At 43.2% G+C, this 24,107-nt stretch overlaps 1 protein-coding gene across 4 annotated transcripts; it reads left to right on the top strand.

Annotated features, from left to right (window-relative positions):
- Positions 1–525: 525 nt before the first annotated feature.
- On the top strand, positions 526–24,101 carry SRPK1 (SRSF protein kinase 1). 4 transcript variants are annotated; one of them, XM_071450343.1, is made up of 17 exons: positions 616–684; positions 770–830; positions 1,430–1,571; positions 9,786–9,904; positions 10,817–10,925; positions 11,326–11,413; positions 11,577–11,664; positions 13,024–13,130; positions 13,783–13,948; positions 14,944–14,969; positions 15,465–15,678; positions 16,052–16,492; positions 17,904–18,004; positions 18,881–18,988; positions 20,337–20,406; positions 20,852–20,944; positions 21,632–24,101. In XM_071450343.1, the coding sequence occupies exons 3-17, from the start codon at positions 1,432–1,434 to the stop codon at positions 21,814–21,816; spliced, it is 2,055 nt and encodes a 684-aa protein (XP_071306444.1). In that variant the 5' UTR covers positions 616–684; positions 770–830; positions 1,430–1,431; the 3' UTR covers positions 21,817–24,101. The 4 variants fall into 4 exon arrangements, with proteins under 4 accessions (XP_071306447.1, XP_071306444.1, XP_071306443.1 ...); XM_071450342.1 differs by having other exon boundaries at positions 16,049–16,492; XM_071450346.1 differs by lacking the exon at positions 1,430–1,571 and having other exon boundaries at positions 526–684; positions 16,049–16,492.
- Positions 24,102–24,107: the final 6 nt, after the last annotated feature.

The following is a 24,107-nucleotide window of genomic DNA, read 5'->3' as shown; positions in this document are numbered from 1 at the left end:
GCTTTATTTCATATCCCCTACACATTCATCTTAGTCCTTTAGATTAAACAGTATTGAGAAAAACCGTGAATAGTAGAACCTACAAGAGCTCTAAGGTGAATACATAACCACCTTAAACACAGGTATTTGTTTAACGCATGCAACACAGCGCCTGAACACCCCAGTAACTGCAAAGGTTTTTTTTCCGTGGTCGTTATTAAATAAATTATTTAATATTAAGAATCTCCGAGTCTGATGGGCGTTGCACTCCGCTCGGGGCACATGATTTTACACGTGGATTCAGTGGAAGGCTTTGCGGGCTGAGCGAGGCGGGCGGGGCGGGTACAGGTGCGGGAGCTCAGCGGGCGCGGGAGGCCGGTGCACGCCCCGAGCGGCCAAACGGAGCCCGCACCGCGTCCCGCGGCACTACCGGCACCGCCACCCGCCGCCGTTCGGCTCGGGGCGGCTCCCGCACGGCCCCGCGCCTGCGCCCCGCCCGCGCCGCTGCCGGAGCCGGAGCCGCCGCCGCAGCCGGAGCCGGAGCCGCGCAGGGCGGGCGGGGCAGGGCAGGGCAGGGCAGGGGCGGCTCCGGGCCGGGAGGCGGTGGCTCCGCGCGGCTGAGGCGGCCGAGCCGCGCGTGCCCAGCCCGGCGGGCGCAGCGCAGGCGCCCGGGGCCGCCGGCGGTGGCGGCCATGGAGCGGAAAGGTGAGCGCGGCGCGGCCTCCATCGCCCCGCGGGGCCCCCGCAGGGCCCGCCGCCCTTCACGCCTCTCTCTCCTTCTCTCCCTCAGTGCTGGCGCTGCAGGCCCGGAAGAAGCGGACCAAAGCCAAGAAGGACAAGGCCCAGAGGAAGTGAGTGCGGCCGCGTCTCCCTTCGGGCGGCATCTCCCGCCGGCACCGCCGCCTCTTTGTTCCCCCGGCCCTCCCCGCGGGGAAAGGACTGCGGGGCCCGGCGGCCCGGAGGGTGCTGGGGGCAGAGGAGCGTGCGGGCCCCGCGGTCGGGCGGGTTTTTAACCGGAGTTAACCGAGCGCACGTTTCGGGAGCGGAGCCGGCGCAGCGCGTGGCCCGGGGCGGCCGTTTTGCCGCCCGGCTCTGGCCGGTTCCCCTCGCCGGCTCCGCTCCTTGGGAGGCTCTGCCTTCCCTGCTTCTCCCCGAAACCCGGCCGTGGGGCTGCCCTGGTGCTCAGGGACGGATGCTGGGCTGCCCTTGCCGGCTCCCCTTGGCCGCGGGCTGTAGCTCGCACGGAGTTGTCAGCGTCCCCGCTCTGCAGTCCCCGGGGCACTTCAGCAACTGCCGCCTTTGGGAACCGGCTTCTCTCCACTCTCTCCCCCCTCTTGACTCTCTTTCTCCCTGAGATTTCCTTTTTTTTCTTGCCGAAAGAATGCCGTGGTGTGTTGTTTACTTCGTTCTCTAACTTTGATGCTCTCGTGTGGCTTCTTTCTCACCGCAGGAATGTCACGAGTCTCTATGTGTGGGGAACTTTTGGAGGCAGATGTAGAAATTAGAAGAACTCGAGTAAATACTAAACAGTGTCAGCAGGCTGCACTAAGTGCTCTGTTCAGTGCTGCCCATGGATCCCTTTCTACTGAAAGGTGATGTCAGGCCTAGAGCTGGTTCTGTATCCTCCATAAAATGCTGCTTATTTCTGTAAAATGTCTGGTGACTCAGGATGGTTTTACTTGAAGGTGCCTAGGATCAGAGATAGTAAGGCTAAGGCTTTGGGGGTGGCAGTTGGAGGGTTTTTTCTTTAGGCCTAGAGTAATGCTTTCTCAGACAAATCACAGGGATTTAAAATATTTTTTTCTTGTTGCCTTCAGCCAAGAGTCAGTGGTTTTGAGATGGGGCTTTTGAAGAGTGAGGAGCCTTAACCGAAATATTTGGGAGACGTGCATTATGGTTCCATGCCCTTCCATAGGTGTTCCTGGTATTCCTTGAAGGTAGCATTAGGACAAATTTTGAATGCTCTCCTTCTCCTCCTCTAATTTTTGTATGAATAATCCATTGTCTAATTCTGTACTTGTTACTGTTTTTTCCTCTCTCTAGCTGCAGACCAGCAATAGTGACTCTGCCAACAGAGTTCACAGTGCAGCTGGGAAGGTTAATTTCTTGTAGATTTTGAGCTTGCTGGATGATAACTCTCAGAGCTGGCATGTTGGGGCTTTTTAATGATTCTTTTTTTAACCACATATTCAGGACAGGTTAAATGCACTGCTGGTTAGCTCTTAATTTTGCCACTCACCTTGATTTGAGTGCAGAGCCATGTTATTTGTCAAATGCTGTGTTTATATTCTTGCACTTGATGCTTCAACTCTTTTCTCTGCTACCCTAAGTTTATTAGATTGTATCTCAGAAATTAAAGAAACTTGCATGTGCTTTATGCTGTGCAATTAAATGAACTGTCAGCCTCTAACTTCAGGTCCAGTTCCACAACATTTATTCTATTTAAATACAAAGCTGCTCTAGTTAAATCTTCTAAAATAGGCCTAACTGGGTTGTTTCATGACTTTCCATAAAATCTATACTTGAAACCACATGCAATGTGCTTTTAATATCTGATGTTCCATGATAGCTTACATCACACATGCAGTTTTTTTCTGTAATACATTTTTCTTTACATTTGCAGTAAATAGCATGAGACAACAATTTTAAAAGGTTGAGTTTAGTATTTTGAATTATTACATAAAATTGCAGAGAATGTTCTGAAGGGAGTAAAAATAATTCAAAATATCTTTCATTTTTAAAATGAATTACAGCTGCTTTAAGTTTACCTATAAACCTAATATCATTAAAAACAGAAAAAAAACCATTTAGAAAGGTTAAAAGAAACTGGAAAGTTACTTATTTTTTTCATCATCCAGTAGTTAATATTGCTGTTTGCTGGTTTAGATGAGACCAGTCTAAACTGATGCTTTGCAGAAACACCTTGTAAATACTAATTATGATTCTGTGTATAAGCTTTTTTGTAGGAAATGAATATATATTTTTGAAATGAATATATATTTTTGAAATTAATATATACTTTTGAAATGAATATATATTTTTATAGGAAGGTCAACCACTTTCTTAATTTTCTGCAAGTTCAGGATGATCCTATTTCTTTCACTCCTTCCTGTCTTAAAAGTTTCTTTTTATATCAATGAAGTAGAACATGCATTTATCCTTACACTCCTGTAGAAAGAGATCAGGCAGAGTTTCTTGGAATTCTGAAGGTGAGAACCTGTAATTCCCATTGCCCTCATATTTTTTTCATTCAGATACAGAAGTGATTATCAAGCCATGACAGGACACAACTGAAAGTTGCTGGTTTCCATAGAAATCCCTTGGTTTGTGATAGCTGGGCTAGCAGACATCTCTACAAACAGCTTGTTAAGTGCTTGTGTGGGGGAGTGGGGATGGGAAGGAAGAAACTTGACTGCCTGTTATTTGTGTTTTAATACCTTTCTCATGTGAAAGCCAGTACTCATCTTCAAACTGAGCTCCCACAGATCTGCTAATCAAAAGTAGGTCTTGGTGCCTCTGGGTACTGGTATTTAAAAGGTAAATGTTTGACCATCTCCAGTCTTGTTTTAAGTTCTTGACAGTGGTGTTCCTGTAGCACTGGGATGGGTGCTCTGTAGCAGCAAGTATTGTGAATCTGCCCTGCTGGCAGAAAACACCAGTTATTTACTCAGGAAAATGGGGATGCAACAGGGAATGACTTGCAATAATCACAAAATAACATGGATTGTGCACTCATAAGTCCCCCACCATCAATGATTTGTAATTCTCCCCAAAACAGTTGGAATTTCTTGAGCAGAAAGGCTGCATCCAAGCAGGAAAACACTTTGATCATTTCAGACCTGAATCATGCTGGAAGTTGTGTGAAGTTTCCATATTCATTGAGCGTGAGGTTTGCCAGCAGATCTGCGTGTGAGCTCTCATTCTCACTGGATGTGCCTTAACATGAAATTACAGGCACACTAAGAAATAGTAATGAGCTGCAGCCTGCAAGCATTCTTCCTTAAAGAGACATTGTCTGCATGCACAGATGTGGAAATGGGAGGGGGGTTTTTAAATCCTGGCTTTTCACCATGCCATATGGAGCTTTTATCAAATGAAAACACGGAATCCTTAAGTGAGATCCTGCTGCACTGGGTGTGGAGCCCAGCAAACCTCTGGCTGCATGGTTGAGGTGGATCCTGGGGTGTGTTTGCAGTGCCTTTATCTGCTGCCTGCAGTGGGAGCTGGGTTTGTCATTCCTGCTGCCCTCACTGAGCTGAGTTTTGCTCGGGGGCGTTTCATGGCTGCAATTTGAGCTCACCAATAAGGGGTGACACTGCTTATAAGGACTGTGTTGTAGGCTACTTAAAATTAGGAAAGCATTTCCCTTGGGTTTCCTGCAGATGGGCGGCATCTTTGCAAATTTCAAGGGAGAGGCAGACAGAGTAAGGAGAGTATCTTTTTTTGTTAGTATGTATTTAAGGATGATGGGTGTGACAAAAGCGATTCGACCTAAATGTACCTTGACTTCCTTGCTTGAGGGTGGAAGGAGTCTGCTTTTGTATCTATTCAAGGCAAGCAATGAGGTAGCATGGACAATGTTTCTGCTGTTTCAGGGTCAAGGAAGAATCTTTTCTGTCCAAAACCGAGTTTTGAAGTCACTCTTAATGCTCTTGAATAGGAAAACCAAACACCTCCTTTCAAATTTTTTTTTAAAATGTATGTTATTGGAGCAGAGAGAACACATTCAGAGTTTGATGGTGAAGTTGAGTGTGGAGACTTTGTGTGTCTGGTAATTTATAGAGGGTGTCCTTCCTTCTCTGCAAGTCTGTAAGAGCCCATATTGTGTGGCTGGGATTTCTTAATCATTTTTTGCCTTACTTTTTGTGTGTGGACCAGATAAATGATTCTCCTGCAAACTGGCAAGAGAATTCCACAGTGTTTTTCCAAATTGCTTTAACACCTTCTGTAAGGAGCAAGTGAGTGACTCAAATCTTAGCTCCTGCAAATAACTCTTCACCATCCCTGCTGTGCATTGCAGGGGTTGGGTGATATCTTCAGTGAACACGGAGCAAAATCTTGTCTGCAGTGGAAAATTTTGGATGTTTTTAGTTCCTTTTCTAATATGCACAGGTTTGGCAATGCTAAAGTATTAAAAGCATTCAAACTTGTGTGAGGTTTTAAGAGGAAAGTATTTTAGACATGCAAGTGGATAAAGACAATTTCTTAAACCTCTTGCTTTAAAAGTGCAGGGGCAGCATCATTGTGTCTTTCACTAATAAAGTCCTCCCTAGGAGAGAAATCTCTGAATTGTTACTTGCTCTGTCACATTGTTGGTGACTTGTTTCCCCTATCACTTACATAAACCAGCAGGATAAACAGGCACAGGAAATGGCTGGGAATTGTGCATTGTTGGAAGATGATGTTAAGTACCCGCTGCTGCTGTGAAAAATACTCAGTCCAACTTTTTAAAGAAGATTGGACTCCTTCTGCTTGTTTTGTCATTTTAAGCATAAAGGATAAGTTTTTCTTGTAACTCTGGAAGGGGAGGTGTGGAATTACATCAGAAAATTTATTTTTTCCTTTGAACACTCTTTGCCTGCTGAGTGATTGTGTTGGAATTCCTCTATCAAAAGGAATTGTTGCTCTGTCGACAATTACCATGATCCTTGTCTTCATCCCAGCTTCGAATCCACTGGGCTATTGAATAGGCAAATAAAACCGGCTGGTTCAGGAAGATGAAACAAAGTATCTGCCTGAATTTCTAATTTCATTAGAGGGAAGAAGAGACACGTAGACATCAAGAGGAGGGGATGAATCTTTGTGCTCACCCCCCTGACAGGACTGAATTTGCAGGAGGATCAGCTGAGAGCAAGCCCCAGCCTTGCTGCACGGTCCTTCACCTGCAATGCAGTGCTGGGCAGCTGCAGCTGGGTGCTGGAGGCAAATCCCTCTTCTCCTTCACTCTTGCACAAAGCTTTGCTGCATTTGAGGAGAGCCAGCCCCTCTGCCTGCTGCTGATGTCCCCCTCCTTCCCCAGCACTGTGGTGGCTGACTTTTGATGGCTTTTTCGAAAACTATTGGGCTGTCTTCAGGAATATCTTTATCCATGGGAGGCCGTGCTTCTTGCAGGTAGGTTCCCCTCTTTAATTTTGTCTTGAGGATTTGCAGCTCTTCAAGGAATAAGGACTTTTGGGAGGGTCTCTCTAGATGTGGATTCACACGAATTCCATAGAAGACTTAGCATTTTACCTTAGCTTTTCTGTTTCCACAATGTTTTTCTTAAGTAAAATGTTGCTATGTAGTTGTGGAGAGACCCTGCAGATCCTGTTCATTCTCATGATTAATTAGCACAATGAGAGAGCAAAAGGAAAAGGTGATCACGGTGTTCTTCTGTAGATCAGAGGTGGCTAGAAAAGAAAAAAGTACCCTAGAACACTTGGTTTATAATGTGTAAACAATCATTTAGTATAGGATTTTTATATACTTTATCTGCATTTTGCAATTTTGACAACAGCTGTTTCAGCTGTCATCTCTAAATCCTGGGCATGGATTTTTCTGCTGTCTTTAACAGCCTTTTGTGCCTTTTAGAGTCCTGTCTTTGTGAGCAAAGCAGACAGATGAGGCTTGTACTTTTGTATATAATTTTTCTTAGGTATTAATACATGTTCTGCATTGATTGATTCTCTCCTAATCTCTGTCTTGGGCTGACGTGGTCATTTCAGGGGAAGAACAGGGTGGTGTGTAATAACATCAAAGAAATTTTCACAGGAAGGCAAAAGAATGAGGTGTATTTTGGAGGTGATTTCATAAAGGAAATAGCACTGTAGAGATGTGTGTGACCTGAATTCAGCTTTTTTACATTCGCTGGTATCATAGACTCTAATGTAGAAGTGAAATGCTTTTGGATCCCCATGAAAGACTCAGCTGCAGACTCCAGGGTGTGTCGTGTGTGAGACTGCCAGGATTAGTCAGCCCCTTAGGAGGGGCACAGAAAGCTTCCAGGAGAATGGGCTTTGGTGCTTCCAGTAACTTCTTCCTCCATGCATGGAATTGCTGTTATTGAGAAGCCCTGGGACTGCAGAATGGTGTGATGTGTCTGTCTGCATCACTGCCACTTCAGGGCAATTCTCTTTAGAGTCCTTTTTAATCCCTTACATCCTGTTAAAGAAGTGAAAATCCTGAAACAGCACTGGGGAGAATTACTCTTTACTGCTCAGGCTATATGTGAGGTTCCTGGCTTAAAATCTCTGTCCAGCTCCTGTTCTCTTTACCCTGTCTATAGGATTTGTTGTCTATGAGCATCTAATCTCCCCTTCAACCATTCTGTCTGTGGCCATTTCTTGCCTTTGCTGCCTGCTCTTAATTTGGGGATAATGTGTGACTTTATTTGTATCTCAATTGTCCCAAAAAATGCAGCAATTTTAAAGAAGCTTTTTGACCTCTTAGACTTTCTGCACCCCCAACTGCAGGTTTCCTTCTTCCTACCCCTGACTTATAATTCAGTGACTAAAAAGTCTAAATACTAAATATCTCAGGGCTGGATCAAGCTGCAGGGTTCTTAATAGGAGTCTCATTAGCTTTGGTTTATGGTTTGAGACCACTAAGCTGCTCCTGAATTTAAAAAAACCTGCAGGACTTACTGACAGCAGCCTGAAAGTAAATGTCTGGTGCTGGGTTGTGCCTGGTAATAACCTTTGTAGCTCTTCCTTGTTTAAATGAACTTGAGTTGGGGATTTTAAGTGGCTGCAAATTTGGTTATCATCAGGTTGGAACACAAGATTTCTCCCTTTTTTATGGTGTTTAAGGTGGCTGTAGTTTGAGTGTGCTAGCAGGGTGTTTAATGTGTGAAGTCTCAGCAGAGTGCATGTGCAGTAGGTCAGTGCTGAACATTCATTCTACTCTATAACTGTTCCAAATGAAAATATTACATTTCCCCCATGGATTAAGATGAGTTAGTACAGCCCTGATATGATGTGCAGGAGTCCAGCTCAGGACTAAACTGTGAAAATTGCATCTGAGGGCCTGCCTATGTTGCTGACACAGCCATGGGGTGGGCAGTTCTTCCTCCTTGCAGCAAAATGAGCTGAATTTGAAGAGGGGGCTGGAAGGCACCAGTGTTATCTGCTGCTTCCCTGCAACAATAGTTTCAATACAAGAAACTTCCGTTAATTCAGTGCTGGGAACTCTCTGTGAGGAATGTTATCTGAGCCTGTGTGTCATTGCTCTAGTGAAGTTTGCTGCCCACTTCTTTGGACAACTCCAGCTTTTTTTAATATCTCGTGCTTCTGAGGAAAGGGAACTTAATGTTGATATCTTGCAGTACTTTGCCCTTAAATCCTGCCAAAGCAAGTGGTCTGTAGGCATTGTTTTCATTACAAATGTTTGCTTTGTACAGGGGTATCTTGAATGTTTGTAGGCATTTCATTGTTCCCTGTAATGCTTTGTAAAGTAAATAAATTACCAGATTTTGGTATTAGCCTTTCATGAGCAGTTTGGCTGTGGTCAGTGTGATGCCATGACAGAGTTGAGGTATGGGAGATGTTTTATTTGGGGAGCACAGGCTGTGTGTGAGGGCATGGAGGTGGCCTTTGCTGACATGGCCTTCACAAGCAAGAACTCAGAGTAGCACATTTGATGGAAAGTTAAACACATAAAATGAACACTTTTATTTATTATTGTGGGAGTGAAAAGCCTCCTCCACCACCTTAGTGCCTGATTCCAATCCCTCTGCAATCACAAGCTCTCGGGAGGGTTTACTGAACATCTGCTCTGTGTCCTCCCACTCTCCCTAGTTCAGACAACTGTAATAAACTTTGGGTCTCGAGTAAAGAGATGAGCTAAAAATGCAGCCAGCCCCTTGAGAACAGGAGAAATAAATGTCAAGATTAGGGGCTCTAGTGTTCTAAAGTGTTAGAAGGAGAAGGAGTGTTAAATATTCATTTGACCTTGAATGTCAAAGGAACAAACGGCCACAAGTTCTAAAACACTGGTTAACTTTTTTTTTTTTCCCAAAAGAGAGTAAAAACTAATTGATGTTAGTCTTTAAAATAAAATTAATCAATATTTAAATTTTCAAGTTTTACCTAGGATAACAAAATATAAATCTGCTTTAGAGAAAGGCAGAGAAGGGGTTCAGTGGCCAATATTTTGGTGGGATCACTAAGCTTTTAAATCTGTCTTGTTTGGGCTTTGCTTGGTTCCTCTATGCAAGCAGATCTAGGGCATTAAGGTGCATTTCTCACTAGTATGCAAAAAATAATTTCTGGCTACTTTTAGGTTAGGAATAAAAGCACTGCTGGTGTTCTGTGTGTGAGAGATGTGCAGTGTGATCTGTGTGTCAGAGATGCAGTGTGATCTGTGTGTGTGTGTGAAATGCCCTGTGATCTCTGTGTGTGTCAGAGGTGCAGTGTGATCTCTGTGTGTGTGTCAAATGCAGTGTGATCTGTGTCAGAGATGCAGTGTGATCTGTGTCAAAAATGCACTGTGATCTCTGTGTGTGTCAGAGATGCACTGTGATCTGTGTGTGTGTGTGACATGCACTGTGATCTCTGTGTGTCAAATAGTGTGATCTGTGTCAGAAGTGCACTGTGATCTCTCTGTGTGTGACATGCAGTGTGATCTGTGTGTGTCAGACATGCAGTGTGATCTGTGTCAGACATGCAGTGTGATCTCTGTGTGTCAGAGATGCAGTGTGATCTGTGTCAGAAATGCCCTGTGATCTGTGTGTGTGTGACATGCAGTGTGATCTCTGTGTGTGTCAAATGCAGTGTGATCTGTGTCAGACATGCAGTGTGATCTGTGTCAAATCTTATGATCTCTTTCAGACCCGACACCCAGCACCGCAGCCTTGCTGCTCAATCCGAGAGTGATCTTCCAGAGCAAGAGGAGGAAATCCTGGGATCAGATGATGATGAGCAAGAGGATCCAAATGATTACTGTAAAGGTGAGCATTTGCCTATTTTAAGATGCATGATTTTCAATGCAATCAAGGAATCCCCTCCATTTCCCATTTGCTGTAGAGAATGAACATAAACTCCCTCTTACATTAAGAGTACTTTGAAACTGAATGATGATAATAACATTTTTCAAGCCAACATGAAATGGAGAAGGTGGTCTCCAAGTTTCCCTCTGTTATCAGTCAGGATTTGAGTTGCAGAACTGTTTTTAATGCATAATTTTAAAGCTGTTAACTTTTCCTCTGTGCCAGAGGGCTTTCAATATTGATAAAAGCAAGTAGGCATCTAATTCTTTTTTTATTTCAATGTAAAAGGGACAAAAATCTTTTTCATATTCTTTGGGTTTTCTTTTGAAGATCAGATCATTATCTTGATATCCATTCTTCAGAAAAATTTGTTTCTGCAGATAGCCTTCCCCTGTTTCTCTGAGCAGAAATGAAATATAGAGCAAATGAAAACACCAAATCACAACAACTTCTCTTTGTTCTGTTTTCTGCCAGTTCCATCTTTGGCTTTTCATGTTTTTGCTTCTGTGATGGAATCCCCCTGTACAGTCAGTAGCTTGGGAGATATGAAGGGTGCAGAGGAGACTTTCCTGTTTTCAGTGGCAGAGTGCCTTCCAGTCAGGAAAATTGCAAGGAGAGCTGTTTGGATCTTGGTCGCAGTTCCAAGTTCCATTTCCAGATCTTGGTTACCTCTTTCATGTTCTGGGCTCAGAGCATACAAAAGCAATGCTGATATTTAGCTGGAAGATTCTGTTACCATCACAACCTGTGTTTTCCACAGCTGGTCAGCCTAGCGGACTTGCAGGTGTTTTCACTGAGGAAATATTTAGTGGTGCTGCAGTGATTGTGATGCTTGCTCCCCACACCTGCTCTCTGGTTCCTGTGTTTCTCCAGGGGGTTACCACCTTGTGAAAATAGGAGATCTCTTCAATGGACGCTACCACGTGATTCGGAAGCTTGGATGGGGTCACTTCTCCACCGTGTGGCTGGCTTGGGACATCCAGTGAGTGCTGCTGTTCCTGCCAGGCATGCACAAACCTGAGCAGAAAACATCCTTTTACTTTTAGATAAAAGCACAAAGCATTAGCTGTCCACATCCCAGAACAGGAGTTTCTTCTGATATTGTGCATGCAAGTGTGTGGGAGGGACTTAACAGGACAAACCATATCTGTGGGAAGAGTTGTGTTCAGTCTCTGACCTATTTTTCCATATTTTGAGAAATGACTAACACCAATCTTTTGTTAAAAAAAGACTCAAAGGCAGTCTTTTGAGTGTTTAAACCTTATTTTTCCATGATGCATGAAATAAACTCTCTAGCATGCAAAAGAATTGAGATAATTCTGGAGAATAAGTTCTTTGTATGAGCATTAACAGCTCCCAATTTACTTGCCATGTGTGCACAGAGGGAGGAGATTTGTGGCAATGAAGGTGGTGAAGAGTGCAGAGCACTACACAGAAACAGCACTGGATGAAATCAAATTACTGAAATCGGTGAGTGCCTGAGATGGGCTCAGTTTTATTTTACTCTTTTTTTTTTTCCCATTTTGGGGAGTTTTCATTTGTCACATGCTTGATACTTCCAGATCATCAAGAATTTGTGTAGGAAGCAAAGAGTGCAGTGGATGTGACATCACAATAACCTCTTTCTCTGCAGGTCCGCAACAGTGATCCAAATGATCCCAGCAAAGAGAGAGTTGTTCAGTTATTAGATGACTTCAAGATTTCAGGAGTGAACGGTTCCCGTATCCTTTTGTGGAATAAAAGCCAAGAATTGAAAAGATGGGAGTTTCTTGGGCAGCTGCCCTGCTTTGGCAAGCAATGCCCAGGCATCCCTTTTCCTGCCCAGGGAAAGCTGTAGGAGGATCTGCCTCCAAACTGCCTGCTGAGCTCACATCCAGGGTGATGATTCAGTCTGGTGTCACTTGTGTCAGCACTGCCTGGTTGTGCTTTTCGTGTTCTGCCACCAGTTTGTGAATCAGGACTGAGTGGCTGTGTCAGAGGTACCCCTGAGGTAGGAGAGCCCATCTACCTCAACCCCTCAATTTTGCAAGTAGCCTGTTAAGAACCTGTTATTTCAGTACAGCATGTTAAAATCAGTAGCTGAAAATAGCACATGAGCCATCTATAACTTGAAAATAAGCTTGGCTATCTAGTTATGGAAACATCTTACTTTGTAATTTATCAGCATTGTTAGGATGGTTGCAGTGTATTGCTTTGACAGTGGGAACAGCCTTCTCAGAGGCAGTGATTTGTAACAAGTGCTAATAATGGATCCTCCAAGTTTGAAAGTTGGACTTTTGTGCATTGTTTTCACTTTGAGATAAGTTAAATTCTATTTCAGTGAGAATTGCTGGGCTGCTTGAGAGAATTGAGCTGCAGGTTATAAAAAGTAGACCCATAATGCATTTTCTCTAAATTTTTTTTCTGAGTAAATTTTGATTTGAGCTTATATTTTTTCCACTCTTGTGAAAGTGTATGCTTTCTGCCAGTGTAGATGAAAAGCACCCTTATAAACTCATAGAAGTTTGGCTTCATTGTACTGAATATGTCACTGGAGTGACTGTGGCTGTTGAGATCTTAGAGCTCAAAAGCAGATCATATAAATATATTTGAAATCCAGGCTTATCAAAAGTTTGTTTTGCTGGTAAAGAGGCAAAGGAGGGCAAAGAAAGTGACTTTATTGGTCTGAAGATTACTTATGAAATGGAAATTTTATTATCTTTTCAGGTAATGCTGGTACAGAGAGATCTGGCACTGAGTTTTGCCCGGGGCAGAAGCGTAGGCTGTTCCAAAACATACAGTAAATAATAATGTGCATTTGTGCAACTGGCTCCCACTCAAAGCAGGAGGTTGCTACTGCTGCAGTGAGACCTTTGTGCAGCTCCATCCCTCTGTATTTTATTTTATTTTATTTTATTTTAGGTAATGACACTGTTGTGTAGGAGAGAATGATGCTGTTGAGGAAGGCAAGCTGTGTCAGAAGGATGAGGGTTCTTTAACATAAAGTGCCCAACTGGTTTGGATTTCTTTTGGTCCTCATTCCTGGGAATTTGGGGCTCCCTGGGTCTGGATGTCGGGGTTTTTCCTTGATTCAGTTCCAGATATCTGTATGGTGTTTGAGGTTCTAGGGCATCACCTCCTGAAGTGGATCATCAAGTCAAATTATCAGGGTCTTCCTCTCCCTTGTGTCAAAAAAATCATCAAACAGGTAAGTTCCAGTTCTGACTGCACTCTTCCTCTTGACCCAGTTAAAAATCTTTCACTGCTCTTTCTCAAATCCAAGGAAACAAAACTTAAAAATCCATGGTATCTCCTTCGTGCAACAAAATACTCTTGGGTTAGTACTTTTCTCTACTGTAAGCCCCTTCTGCTGCAAATAGTTGTTTTCTGACACTTCAACTGTGATGGTTTTTGCTTTTAACCTCTTCTTACCTCAGTCATTCCTCAGAAGTGAAGTATTTTTTAAAGATATCCCAGTAAGCACAGTGCCTGATGATGGGAAGAGCAGGAGAAACTGGTTCTCCCTACTGGGTGGGAGCCTAAGAGAAACACCTCTCTACATGGGAGGTGCAGGGGAGGAGGAGGAAAGTGTGATTTTATTGTGGAGTATTAAAATTAGATTTTTCACCTGTGGTAAGTTAAGCTCTGAGGGTAAATAGAGTATCTTTAAATGGTAGCTGAAATCTGTATGCAAATCTGTTATTGTGGAACTGGGTTGTAACCACTGATCACACCAGCTCTAACCTGGAGCATTCTCAGACACACCAACCCTTTCATTGGCCATCCTAGGCACTTTGGCATTTTCACTTTGCTCTCAATTGGATTGTGTAATGGCTGACTTCCTTCTCCCTTGCCTGCAGGTTCTTCAGGGTCTGGATTACTTGCATACAAAGTGTAGAATCATCCACACAGATATAAAGCCTGAGAACATCCTGCTGTGTGTCAATGACCAGTACATTCGCAGGCTGGCTGCAGAGGCAACAGAGTGGCAGAGATCTGGGGCTCCCCCACCATCTGGCTCTGCAGGTGATTTTTATTTTCTTTTTCTTTTATTTTTTCCCCTGAAAATTGATGCTGTTTCTCCCACATACCCCCAAATCATCACTAAGGAAAACTTCCTGAGTATAGTGGAACAATAATGCAAGTAACCTTTGAAAACCTGAGTGTAAATTGGGAAATTAGTCATAAATTGTAACTCAGATGATGGGGAAGGCAGTTTGTGTCAGAAAACAAGAGGGAGGATAAATGCTCCCTGGAGCCTGCTTTTAACAACAGCTATTAGAGAATTCTGTGAATTCTTTAATCTGGCACTGGTAAAGTCAGTCTTATTTAGCACAATGTTGATACATTCAATATGGAACTGGTGTAAAAATGTGGCAAAATTCTCATATTTCCTTCAAAAGTTTATTACCTTTCATGGCATGATGCTGGAAATGCATTTGATGAGAGTTTCAACAAGATGAGTTACCTGGAAAATGGTAACAAAACCAGGTGCCTTGACATGCAAACATCCCTAAAGATCTGAGGGCAAATTCTCTTGTGTTCCTCTCAGAATATCAATCTGTAGTTGTGTGTACCTTTCAAAAACCACTGCAGTGTGTATGGGAAGGCTCTGTCAGTCATAATCTTACAACACCAACATTGAGCTGAACTGATCACAGCATACCTTAGCTTAAGGAAGCTCCCTTAAGTTTGGTATTTTAATGCTTTGATTTGCATTTTCATTTGGGTAGGATGCATAATACATGCAGTAAATGAAGCTACATGGCAGGAAGTGTTTGATATCAGTCAAGCAAGTCTCCTGTCTGAAACTTGAATTATGCATTTGCTCATTTGATGTTTTTATCATTTTTTTTATTGTTGTGTTTTTGTAGAGAAATGAGCCTTCAAAATCACATTTGCTGATATCATTAAAATGTTGTTATCAGACCACATAGGAAAAATTTACCTTAACATCAGAATGCAGTTGGCAGTTTTTGAGTATAGCCATACTGATTTACTGATCTTCCTTTCCCTTTCAGTGAGCACTGCACCACAGCCTAAACCAGTAAGTGTAAAAGCTTTTACCTGTAAGTATGCATCCACTGGTAGTATCTCCTGCACTGTTTCATAATCCAGTCAGCATTAAGAGAGAGCACTCTGATATCAGAAGAAAAAAAGTGTGATTTGTGTTTGGCATAGGCATCAGGTTCAATGCTGTCTTGGACTTGTAAATGGTATTAGTTCATTTATCACCAGAACAAGGAGTTCTTGTGGTGATCTCAAGGTCTGTTGAGAAAATGACTGTTCTGTGGAGTCTGAGATCTCCCTCACTTGGGGAATAATGTTGGTTTTTCAGGTCAGGGCAAAAATGCACTGGTAAGAGCCATAGACAAGTAGTTCAAAACCCAGAACAGCTGCTTTTTATCTGGGAGAGGAGCTGTCCCCAGCATGTTCATCATAGACTGTTTCCTCAGCTCTAAGATAAATTAAACCTTGGTGCATTTTAAATTTATTGAAGTATAAAATGTTAAGTCCAATTTCTCCGCTTGCTTCTGCGTAGGCTGACAAAATGTCAAAGAATAAGAAAAAGAAGTTGAAAAAGAAGCAGAAAAGACAGGCTGAGTTGTTGGAGAAGCGAATGCAAGAGATAGAGGAGATGGAGAAGGAAGCAAACCCTGAGCAGACACAGCCTGAAGAGGAGGAAGAAGCTCAGACTCCTGTGGAAATGCTCATAAAAGTCAGCCCATCCGAGGAAAGTATCAACAAAAAGCCAGGTATGGACCTAAAGCATTGCCAGCATGGCATGGACAGTGTTGTCCCATGGGTGTGAGGAGGGTGTACCTTTAGACCTAAAGCATTGCCAGCATGGCATGGACAGTGTTGTCCCATGGGTGTGAGGAGGGTGTACCTTTAGACCTAAAGCATTGCCAGCATGGCATGGACAGTGTTGTCCCATGGGTGTGAGGAGGGTGTACCTTTAGCAGAGGTGGCTGTTGTCTTTTCACCTGGGAAATCTCCTGTTCCAGTCTGAGTGAATGGCTGTGTTCAGTTCCATTTACTCCCTCCCTCTCAGCCTGCCCTTGAACACCTTCCAGCTATTTATCAAGACATATCCTGCTACATTCTCATTTTCCCCTCTTGCAGCAGAAGCCCTTGGACAGGAGGGATCTAATCTCATGGAAAGCAACGTGGTGGAAAAAGACGCTCCAGAAATCAACTGCAACGGGGTGATCCCCATGACAGAGCTGACAGACTCTGGGAACGAGGGCTCCGTGCGCCTCGAGGACGACCTGCACAACGCCAATGACTGTGGCAATGCCTGTGACAATGCCCCTGGCACACAGAGCACTGAGAACTTGCACGGCTCTCATTACACCCAGCACAACAATGACTCAGAGGCCGGGCCCCAGGAAGCAGTGTTGGACTTGTTTGTGCCCTTGGTTCCGGAGGATTCCATGGTGTGCCAGCCCATCCCCAGCCAAGAGCAGGCGCTGAACCAGCAGGGCATCAACAATTTCCAGGAAAGCATCAGGACAGAGATCCCTTCAGAGGATGAGAATGAGACTAACAGCCCGACAGACAACAAAGGTATAAGAGGAATCTTGTAAGGAAGGGCTCCTTGATGTGGGAGATTTCTTACAACGCTTCATGATATGAACAGAAATGTGCATTTTCTAGGCTGAAGGGATCAGAACCACCTGTTTGAGAGTTTTCCTTCCAGGAGTAATTAACCTGACAATCATACTCCAAGTTGTTTGCTGTTTGTAGGTGCTGGTTGTAGTTGTACCTCAGTTTTGACTTTGGAGTGCTTAAATATTCCTACTTCTTAAAAACACCTGTGCCTTTGGTTTTCAGTGGAGGAACATTTCCTCCTTTGAATCAGGTGCTGCTTATATGATTTCCATTAAGCCTACAGATTGTCATTTGCTGTTAAATTAATATGATCAGTGTGTTCTGACAGTTTGGTTCTTAATATGGAGCAAAGGTAACTTATCTCTGTAATTCAAGATGGGTAAATGTTTTCCCACAAAACTTTGTTTTTCCCAGTGTAGGGAAAGAAACCAAATGTCTTTAATGCTTTTATTTAAACATGATTTTCTTCAGAGTGGAAAAATTTTGTCTTGTAAGTTTGGGAGAAAATAAGGCATGAAATAGTGTACAGCAATTGAAACACATTCCAGGGGTGTGTGTGTTTAATAGGAATTGGTAAAATTGTCCATTTTTACATCTTTGTATCCTTGCCAGGTGATAAATATCTGCTTGGAGAAGGAGGGTAAAACTACCATTTGTACTTACTAAGAAAAAGTATTCTAGCATTTTCTTGCCCACAGTACCACTAGGGGAGTTATATGGATGAAAAGTAACAAGAGAAATTTGGATTTTGAAACTTGAACTGCACTTTGCTGGATGCCTCTGCTAGGTTACTGACATCTTCTCACAGCCCTCTCCCAAATTTACAGCTTCAAACTCTCCCAAATTTTTGGTTCAGAGGTACAGCTGGATGCCATTTAGTGACTCAATACTTTTGTTCTCCATTGTGTCACTCAATTTTCCCAGTTTTTCTTTTAGCTCTTGTAATTGTGTTGCAGCAGTGAGTGATGGGTATGCCAGAAAGATGCTGTAATTTGGGGACCCTTCCTTCCAAAATTTAGGAAGGCTTAAGGGGGGTTGTGAGCTTTGTTTTGTTTCTGGCAATGCCCTTATTTCAACAGGGTTTGTTTATTTTTTTTTTTAATATAGACAGGCTGTGCAAAAATGCTGGGAAATAGTCAGTGTTGCATATGCTCATTTATCCTTCTGCTTAATGACACCAGTTGGGTTTTGATGATGTTGTTGATAGTGCAGAGTGATGCTCATTTTTATACCCAGGCATCAGGGAGGGAACAGTTCTGATCCATCAGGAAAACTTCCTTGCTGGGGAGAGGTTGATGGGATTTGGGTGACAGATGGTGACACTGCCTGTGAAGCTTTAATCAGCTGTTGTACACATTGCCTCTAGGAAAATCAGCTGCTGGGAATTTCCTTCTTAATCCTCTTGAGCCCAAGAATGCAGATAAGCTCAAAGTGAAGATAGCTGACCTAGGAAATGCCTGCTGGGTGGTAAGTTTGGTCTTTTCACATTGACTTTTTAAAGCTGCAGATTCAGTCAGTTTGCCAAGATGGAAAATAATCTGTAAAACATATCCTTAGAGCTGGCTGTGAAAGCAGTGACAGTTTGAAACTATGACAGGGAAAAAAGAGGGAAAGCAGGGACACAAATAAAGAAATGGTTCTCTAAACACAAGATTTCAGGCCATGCTTTGGGTGCCTCACTGGCATTTGGTTACTTCTTACAGGGCTGAGCTGTGTCACACACAGAGTGTAGAAATCTGCTCTGGGAAACTGCTGAAGGGGTTTCTGAGTCTCCAGGAGAGCCTACAAAGTTAGAAACAATTGCTCTGATGTGCTGGTTCTGTAGCTTGTCAGACCATTGCACATGAAAGAGACTCACACAATGAAACTCCCAAGTTTTATTCTTTGATGGCTGTGCTGTGCTGCTTTCAAATGTTTGATATTTCAAACAGAAGACATATCTCTTTTTACTTGGCTTCTAAAATGGCAAATCACTTCAGGTCTGTTGGGAGAGATGAGTCTCAGCTCAGAATTGCAGTCAGGGTGGCAGTGCCTGGCAAGGTGATTTCTCATCTGCTTTAAGGTAGCAGGACCATGGCCTGTCTGCCAGGACTGGGCAGGAGGTGCTGCAGAGTCTTCCTTTATTCTGCTTTTGTGGCTTGCTTTCCTCTGAATTGCTGGGCTGTTTCACTGGAGGAATATCTCATGTACAGCATTTAAACAGCACTTACAGAATATAAGGAAATAGGATGTATAAATACAAATGTAATAGTAATGAGCTTTGGTCCACTCCAGCCTTCCAGGTTGTTGATTCTCCTCTTCTAAGCAGTCTTGAGCTGTTAATAAAACATTTCTTCTCCTTAGCACAAGCATTTCACTGAAGACATCCAGACAAGGCAGTACAGGTCCCTGGAGGTGCTGATAGGCTCAGGGTACAACACCCCTGCAGACATCTGGAGCACAGCCTGCATGGTGAGTCCTGCCAGCTGGGACCTTCCTGCTCTGCCCTCTGAGCTGCTGAGGGACTGGCAAAGATCCCTTACAAGTGTTCAGTCAACTTCCAGACTTGTTGAATAATAGATTTCCACATCAGAGTTGGTTTGTAAATTTATCTTTTTTTTTCACCACATGTGGCTTCCCTTTTGAAGGTTTTGTTGTCCAGCATCAGCAGATTTCAAATATGACTGTACTTTGCTATCATGCTTTCTGGAAAAACAGGACAGCCAGGCAATTCTGAACACAATGCCTTTTTATATTAAAAAAAAGCCTTTCTGCTGCATCTAGCACTGATTCACAGTGCCTTCAGTAGCATTTCTAATTTTAATCATCCTCTGCAGGTTTGGAATCGATGTTTAGTCTGAGTAATGCTGAGATGAGGAAGAAGCTGTTCCTTTAACAGCTGCCAAAAGTAGAATATGACAATGAAAAAAATCAGTCAAACCAGTTACTGCATGTGCCTCTTCAGTGTCTCCACTCTGTCTCTTCTACAAACCAAAGCTTGGGTTTTATAATTTAAACTCGGAAAAATAGACATTTTTGCTGTCTTGGAAAACAAGCTGGGATTTTGATGAATGAGGTAAAAGAAAATGCAGAAGGGTCTTGTTTTCTGTGCAGAGCATGTGGCCAGAATTACACAGAATTACACATTGGCACCAGCAAACAATGGAATCAGGCACACTGTGTATTTTTTTCTTTTCTTAAAGAAAATTGAGAATACAGAAGGTCAGGGGTGGTACAAGTTCAGTTGTACTGAAGGTCAGTTCTGAGTACAAGTGAACACATAAGGGGTGAATGTGTTACAGAATTTAGGAGTGGTGAGTTGAAATGAGTGCAGATGTTTTTCTCATTTAAAACATGTTTTCATCTCTGCAGACAGATGTTCAGAGATTAACTGTTTGAGAAACATGGGAAAATTGGGGAGAGGGAACAATCCCAAAAAACCCCAAGCAAAACAAAACAAAACAAAATAACCAACCCCAGAAACTATAGTTTGGACATGGTGTTATTTTTGCAAAACTCTGAAGAGGAGGAGGAAAGGCTAAGCATGTGAAATACCTTAACTTTGTGGTTAACTGGTGGCCCTGCACCCAAAATTCATCCCAGGTGTGCCTATGATGCTTTTAATGCAGTTTTGAAAGCAGTGCAAACGGCACAGTTTAGGCTGTAATGGAATATTTAAGATTATAGCTGTTTACTGGAGTTTTGCAGGTTATTCTTTCCCACTGCTTTGCTTCTGGCCCACAGGGATTTGCAGAGTCAACCTGCAGCACATCTTGCAGTGTTTTGAGGTGATTTAATGTGCTCATTTCTGTTTGTTCAGGCCTTTGAGTTGGCAACAGGGGACTATCTGTTCGAGCCTCACTCTGGGGAAGATTACTCACGAGATGAAGGTTTGTTTGTCTCACTCTTTCCTTTCTAAAGTGGGACTTGAAATCCAATGGTTGCCTCTTCAAAACGAGCCTTGTCTTACAAGTCAGCAATGCAAAAGCTCCTTGCAAAAGGATTATTTACCCAAATCAGCAGCAGCTGTGCTCAAGCCTCTGCAGTAAAACGCTGTGCAATGAACTCCATGCTCTTGGTCTGGTGTTTTGCACTGCTCTTGCTGCTGGAGTCTCTACCTTGTGTCTCAAACTGATTGTGCCTCAAATTGCCTCTATTTATTTTCCCCTTGCTCCTTGTTTTTGTTGTTGCTTAGTGTAACCTGGTTTCAGGTGGGTCTCCAAAGTAATTTTTAAGGGGTAGTGTCTTTATCCTTATATCCCAGAGCAGGAAACTAGCATAGAGAGGTTTTGTGTGGATGAATCTCATTGTCTTTTTGGTTTTTTTCACATGCAGATCACATTGCATTGATCATAGAACTTCTGGGGAAAATACCTCGCAAGCTCATTTTGGCAGGAAAATATTCCAAGGAGTTTTTCACCAAAAAAGGTAAAAGGAAACAAAGCAAATATCACTTTATCCCCTCATCCCTTGCCCAAATACACAGGAGTGGCTTGCTGGAAATGCCTGTTAGAAATAGATGCCAGCAAAGATGGCATCTTTGAGTCTTTCCTTTGTTTTATGCAATGTTTTATCAGTAAAACTGCAGCTAAATGTAAGGCACCTTAAGTAGTGCCTGGTCTCATGAGCCATGCTGCTCAGAGCACAGAACATTAGCATAAAGTCCTGAGTACCCCAGAAATGTACTGAGTCAAAAAATTAGGTTTTGACCTAGTTTAATAACTCTGTTTATAAAAACAAACCCTTCTTTATTAGTAGTGTGCTGCTTTCTCCAACAGGCTCCATGCATTGCATGTACCCCAGAGTCAGTGGCACAGTTTATCTGTCTTGTCAAGCAGCATAACTGGTGATTTAATGAAGTTAATATTTGCTGATAGGGGATCTGAAATAGCAGGAGGTGGAAAAAGAGCCCTTTGAGGAAGTACATTTCTATAACAGGCTTCTAAAGCAGATAGAAAAGGGGATTTAATATAATTGACTTCTCCCTTCAGCATGCCCTAGCAGTTTGTATTCCCTAGAACAGTCCCTGAGCTCAGCCTGTCATGTTTAGCTGTTTAGCCAATTTTACTGAGCTGCTCTGTATCTTACACTCAAACCATTTGTCTTGGTTTTCAGGTGATCTGAAGCACATCACCAAACTGAAGCCCTGGGGCCTTTTTGAAGTGTTGGTGGAAAAATACGAGTGGGCCCAAGATGAGGCAGCTGGATTCACAGACTTCTTACTCCCTATGCTGGAGCTGATCCCAGAGAAAAGAGCTACAGCAGCAGAATGTCTCAGGCACCCCTGGCTTAACTCCTAGAAGCTTCCAAGCAATGCCACAACGTTAAACTCTGGTTTACAGCATAGCCTACACACCCAGCTGCCCTTTCCCAGATCCATTTTTCTCCTTGTTCACTTTGAGTGTGGAGTTCTTCCTTCAAGGCTTCCAAGATTTTAGATAAATCTAAACCTGTTCTGCTGAGTTTGTTTGTGTGACTTAATGGGGACTCTCCTCAGCCAGTGGGCATCATCTGTGTTTTTGCCTTGATTGGGCTTCACCAAAGACTAATTGACTAGAATAAGAGATTTTTCCTCAGTCTCCTCACTGTAAAGCACCGTGTGTGACAGGTGTGAGCTCACCCCTGCTCGGATATCTCCCTTAGCTAAATTCCAGCTCTCCTTCCTTCCCATGAAGATCTCACTGACTCAGGAGTCAATTTTCCCACTGTTGATCCAGTAGCTACTGATGGGGTGAGAAGTAACAGTTGGCATCAAGGTGCAGCAAAGACCTTGAAATCCTCCATCACTCTCTAGGTGTCTGCTGTATTCTGTATTCTTTGCTTTCCCCTCAGAAACGTTTATTTAGTTCTAGCTGCTTTTGGAAGAGCTTTTTAAACCTAGGTTTTAGTATGCTTTATTTCTTCCTCCAAAGTGCCCTGTCCATTTACTTTTTCTCCTCCCCCGTGCCCTTGATAGTCAGAATAGTTTCTGGGTTTGGTGATGTTTTCTACTCCAACACCTGTGACTAAAAGGTGACAGCAAAATCAGCAGAAGCTGGGCCTGACTCAACGCACAACCCTCAGCAGACAGAGAGGTGCACCCTCAGCCTGCAGAGAGCCTCATTGCAGGCACCTCTTAACTCTGAATTATAGTGAGCCATACATTTTTGGGGGTTTTTATCCCTTACTGGCACTTTTTTTGCCTTGCTTGAGGTGGTATTCATGAGAGATTGGCTTTCACTGATGCAGTCTGCTCTGACTTTTCATTTTTGACCATTCAATTTTTTTTTTTCCCCAAGGGAAGGGTTGCAGTGCCTGTATCACAGCCATGCAGCAGCCGTGCTCTTTGAAAATCAACATTTGAAATTCCAGTGTAAAGATTTCTTTTAATTTGCTTCAGGTGCAGGCCTTCAGAAATAACTTCCCAGCATGGGACTGCCTTTTATTTTCTGGGCCATTAGCACAAGAAGAGAGCTAGCAGAAGTGGAAGAGAAGTGACTTTTCCACATAGATACTGAATTAGAAGCTGTTTCTAGAGTTACCCCAAGTAAGAAATGTTCTATGGGGTTTCTATGTAAACTTCTCAGAGGGGGTTTGGATATAATGGGTTAAATGGATTCATTTTAATTAAAAGTTAAATGACTGTGGCATTTGATAGTTCTGTGATGGCTTCTTCTAGACTTGCCTATCCTGTTACAGACTCAGTGAATCCCACTCTTCTCTAAGAAAGATTTGGCAGCATTGAGACTTCAGAGTCACTTCCTCACTCTGGACCAAACAGGCTTTGGATTTGTGCTGGCTTGCAGAGGGTGGAACTTGCTGGAGCCCATGCAGATGCCATCCAAGACCATTTCCATTGCCAAAGCTGCCAAGACCACTGTTCTGTGTCACTTCTGTGTGTGTGTGTTTGGGAATTGTGGTTCATAAGGATCATTCACTCACAAACCAGGTCATTTAATCCACTTGAACAGAGTTTCTCCAGTTCAGAGCCTGATTTGGCTTATTTATGCAAATCATGCTGCATGTTCCTTTAGTGGTAGATCAGGTTCTCTATGCATATAATAAAAAAAAAGGCAGGTAGCATACCAAAAAGTGTTTTAAACTGCTCAGTTAACATTTTATTTTTTTTTTCCTTTTATCTGGCATTTTCCAGTTGTGGGTCACTTCTGTATCTGTTACAGGAGCACTGCAGACAGTACTGGGTTCCAGCTGACTGTGAGGAGAACATTGGCAGGGCAAACAATTCCTGTGGTCCTGAGAGCTCACCCAGCCCTTGAAAGCTCACCCAGTCCTGCCTGCTGGAGCCTGGCTGATGAAGGAACATTTCCCACACGGGGTTTGCACTCTTTGCCTGTTGAAAGCCCCTTCCCCTGCCAGCCCTGGCTGGAGGAGGGATTTTTGCCATGGCAGCCAAGGCTGGAGGCAGCCTGTGAGTGGCAGCCCTGCAGAAGCAGCTGTCAATGGTTTCATGATTCAGTCTCGTCCTCTCTGCTCGTTCACTTGGGGTCTGTTCATTTCCAAACTGCTGTGACGTGCTCACACTAAAGGATTTGTACTTGCTGTGTCAGTCTAAAACCTGAAGGAAAATACATTTTTATTCTTTCTACTTGGG

Source organism: Agelaius tricolor, unplaced genomic scaffold (assembly GCF_023055355.1).
Source record: "Agelaius tricolor isolate 1412-34295 unplaced genomic scaffold, bAgeTri1.0.p SCAF_30, whole genome shotgun sequence".
NCBI classification, from domain to species: domain Eukaryota; kingdom Metazoa; phylum Chordata; class Aves; order Passeriformes; family Icteridae; genus Agelaius; species Agelaius tricolor.
This window is presented reverse-complemented; position numbering and strand designations above follow the sequence as displayed.

Coding starts and splice junctions, on each gene's coding strand:
- SRPK1 (XM_071450342.1), top strand. CDS start 1,432: ATGTCACGAGTCTCTATGTGTGGGGAACTTTTGGAGGCAGATGTAGAA. Junction 13,131..13,782: donor TCAAAAAAATCATCAAACAG/GTAAGTTCCAGT, acceptor CCTTGCCTGCAG/GTTCTTCAGGGTCTGGATTA. Junction 18,005..18,880: donor TAGGAAATGCCTGCTGGGTG/GTAAGTTTGGTC, acceptor TCTTCTCCTTAG/CACAAGCATTTCACTGAAGA.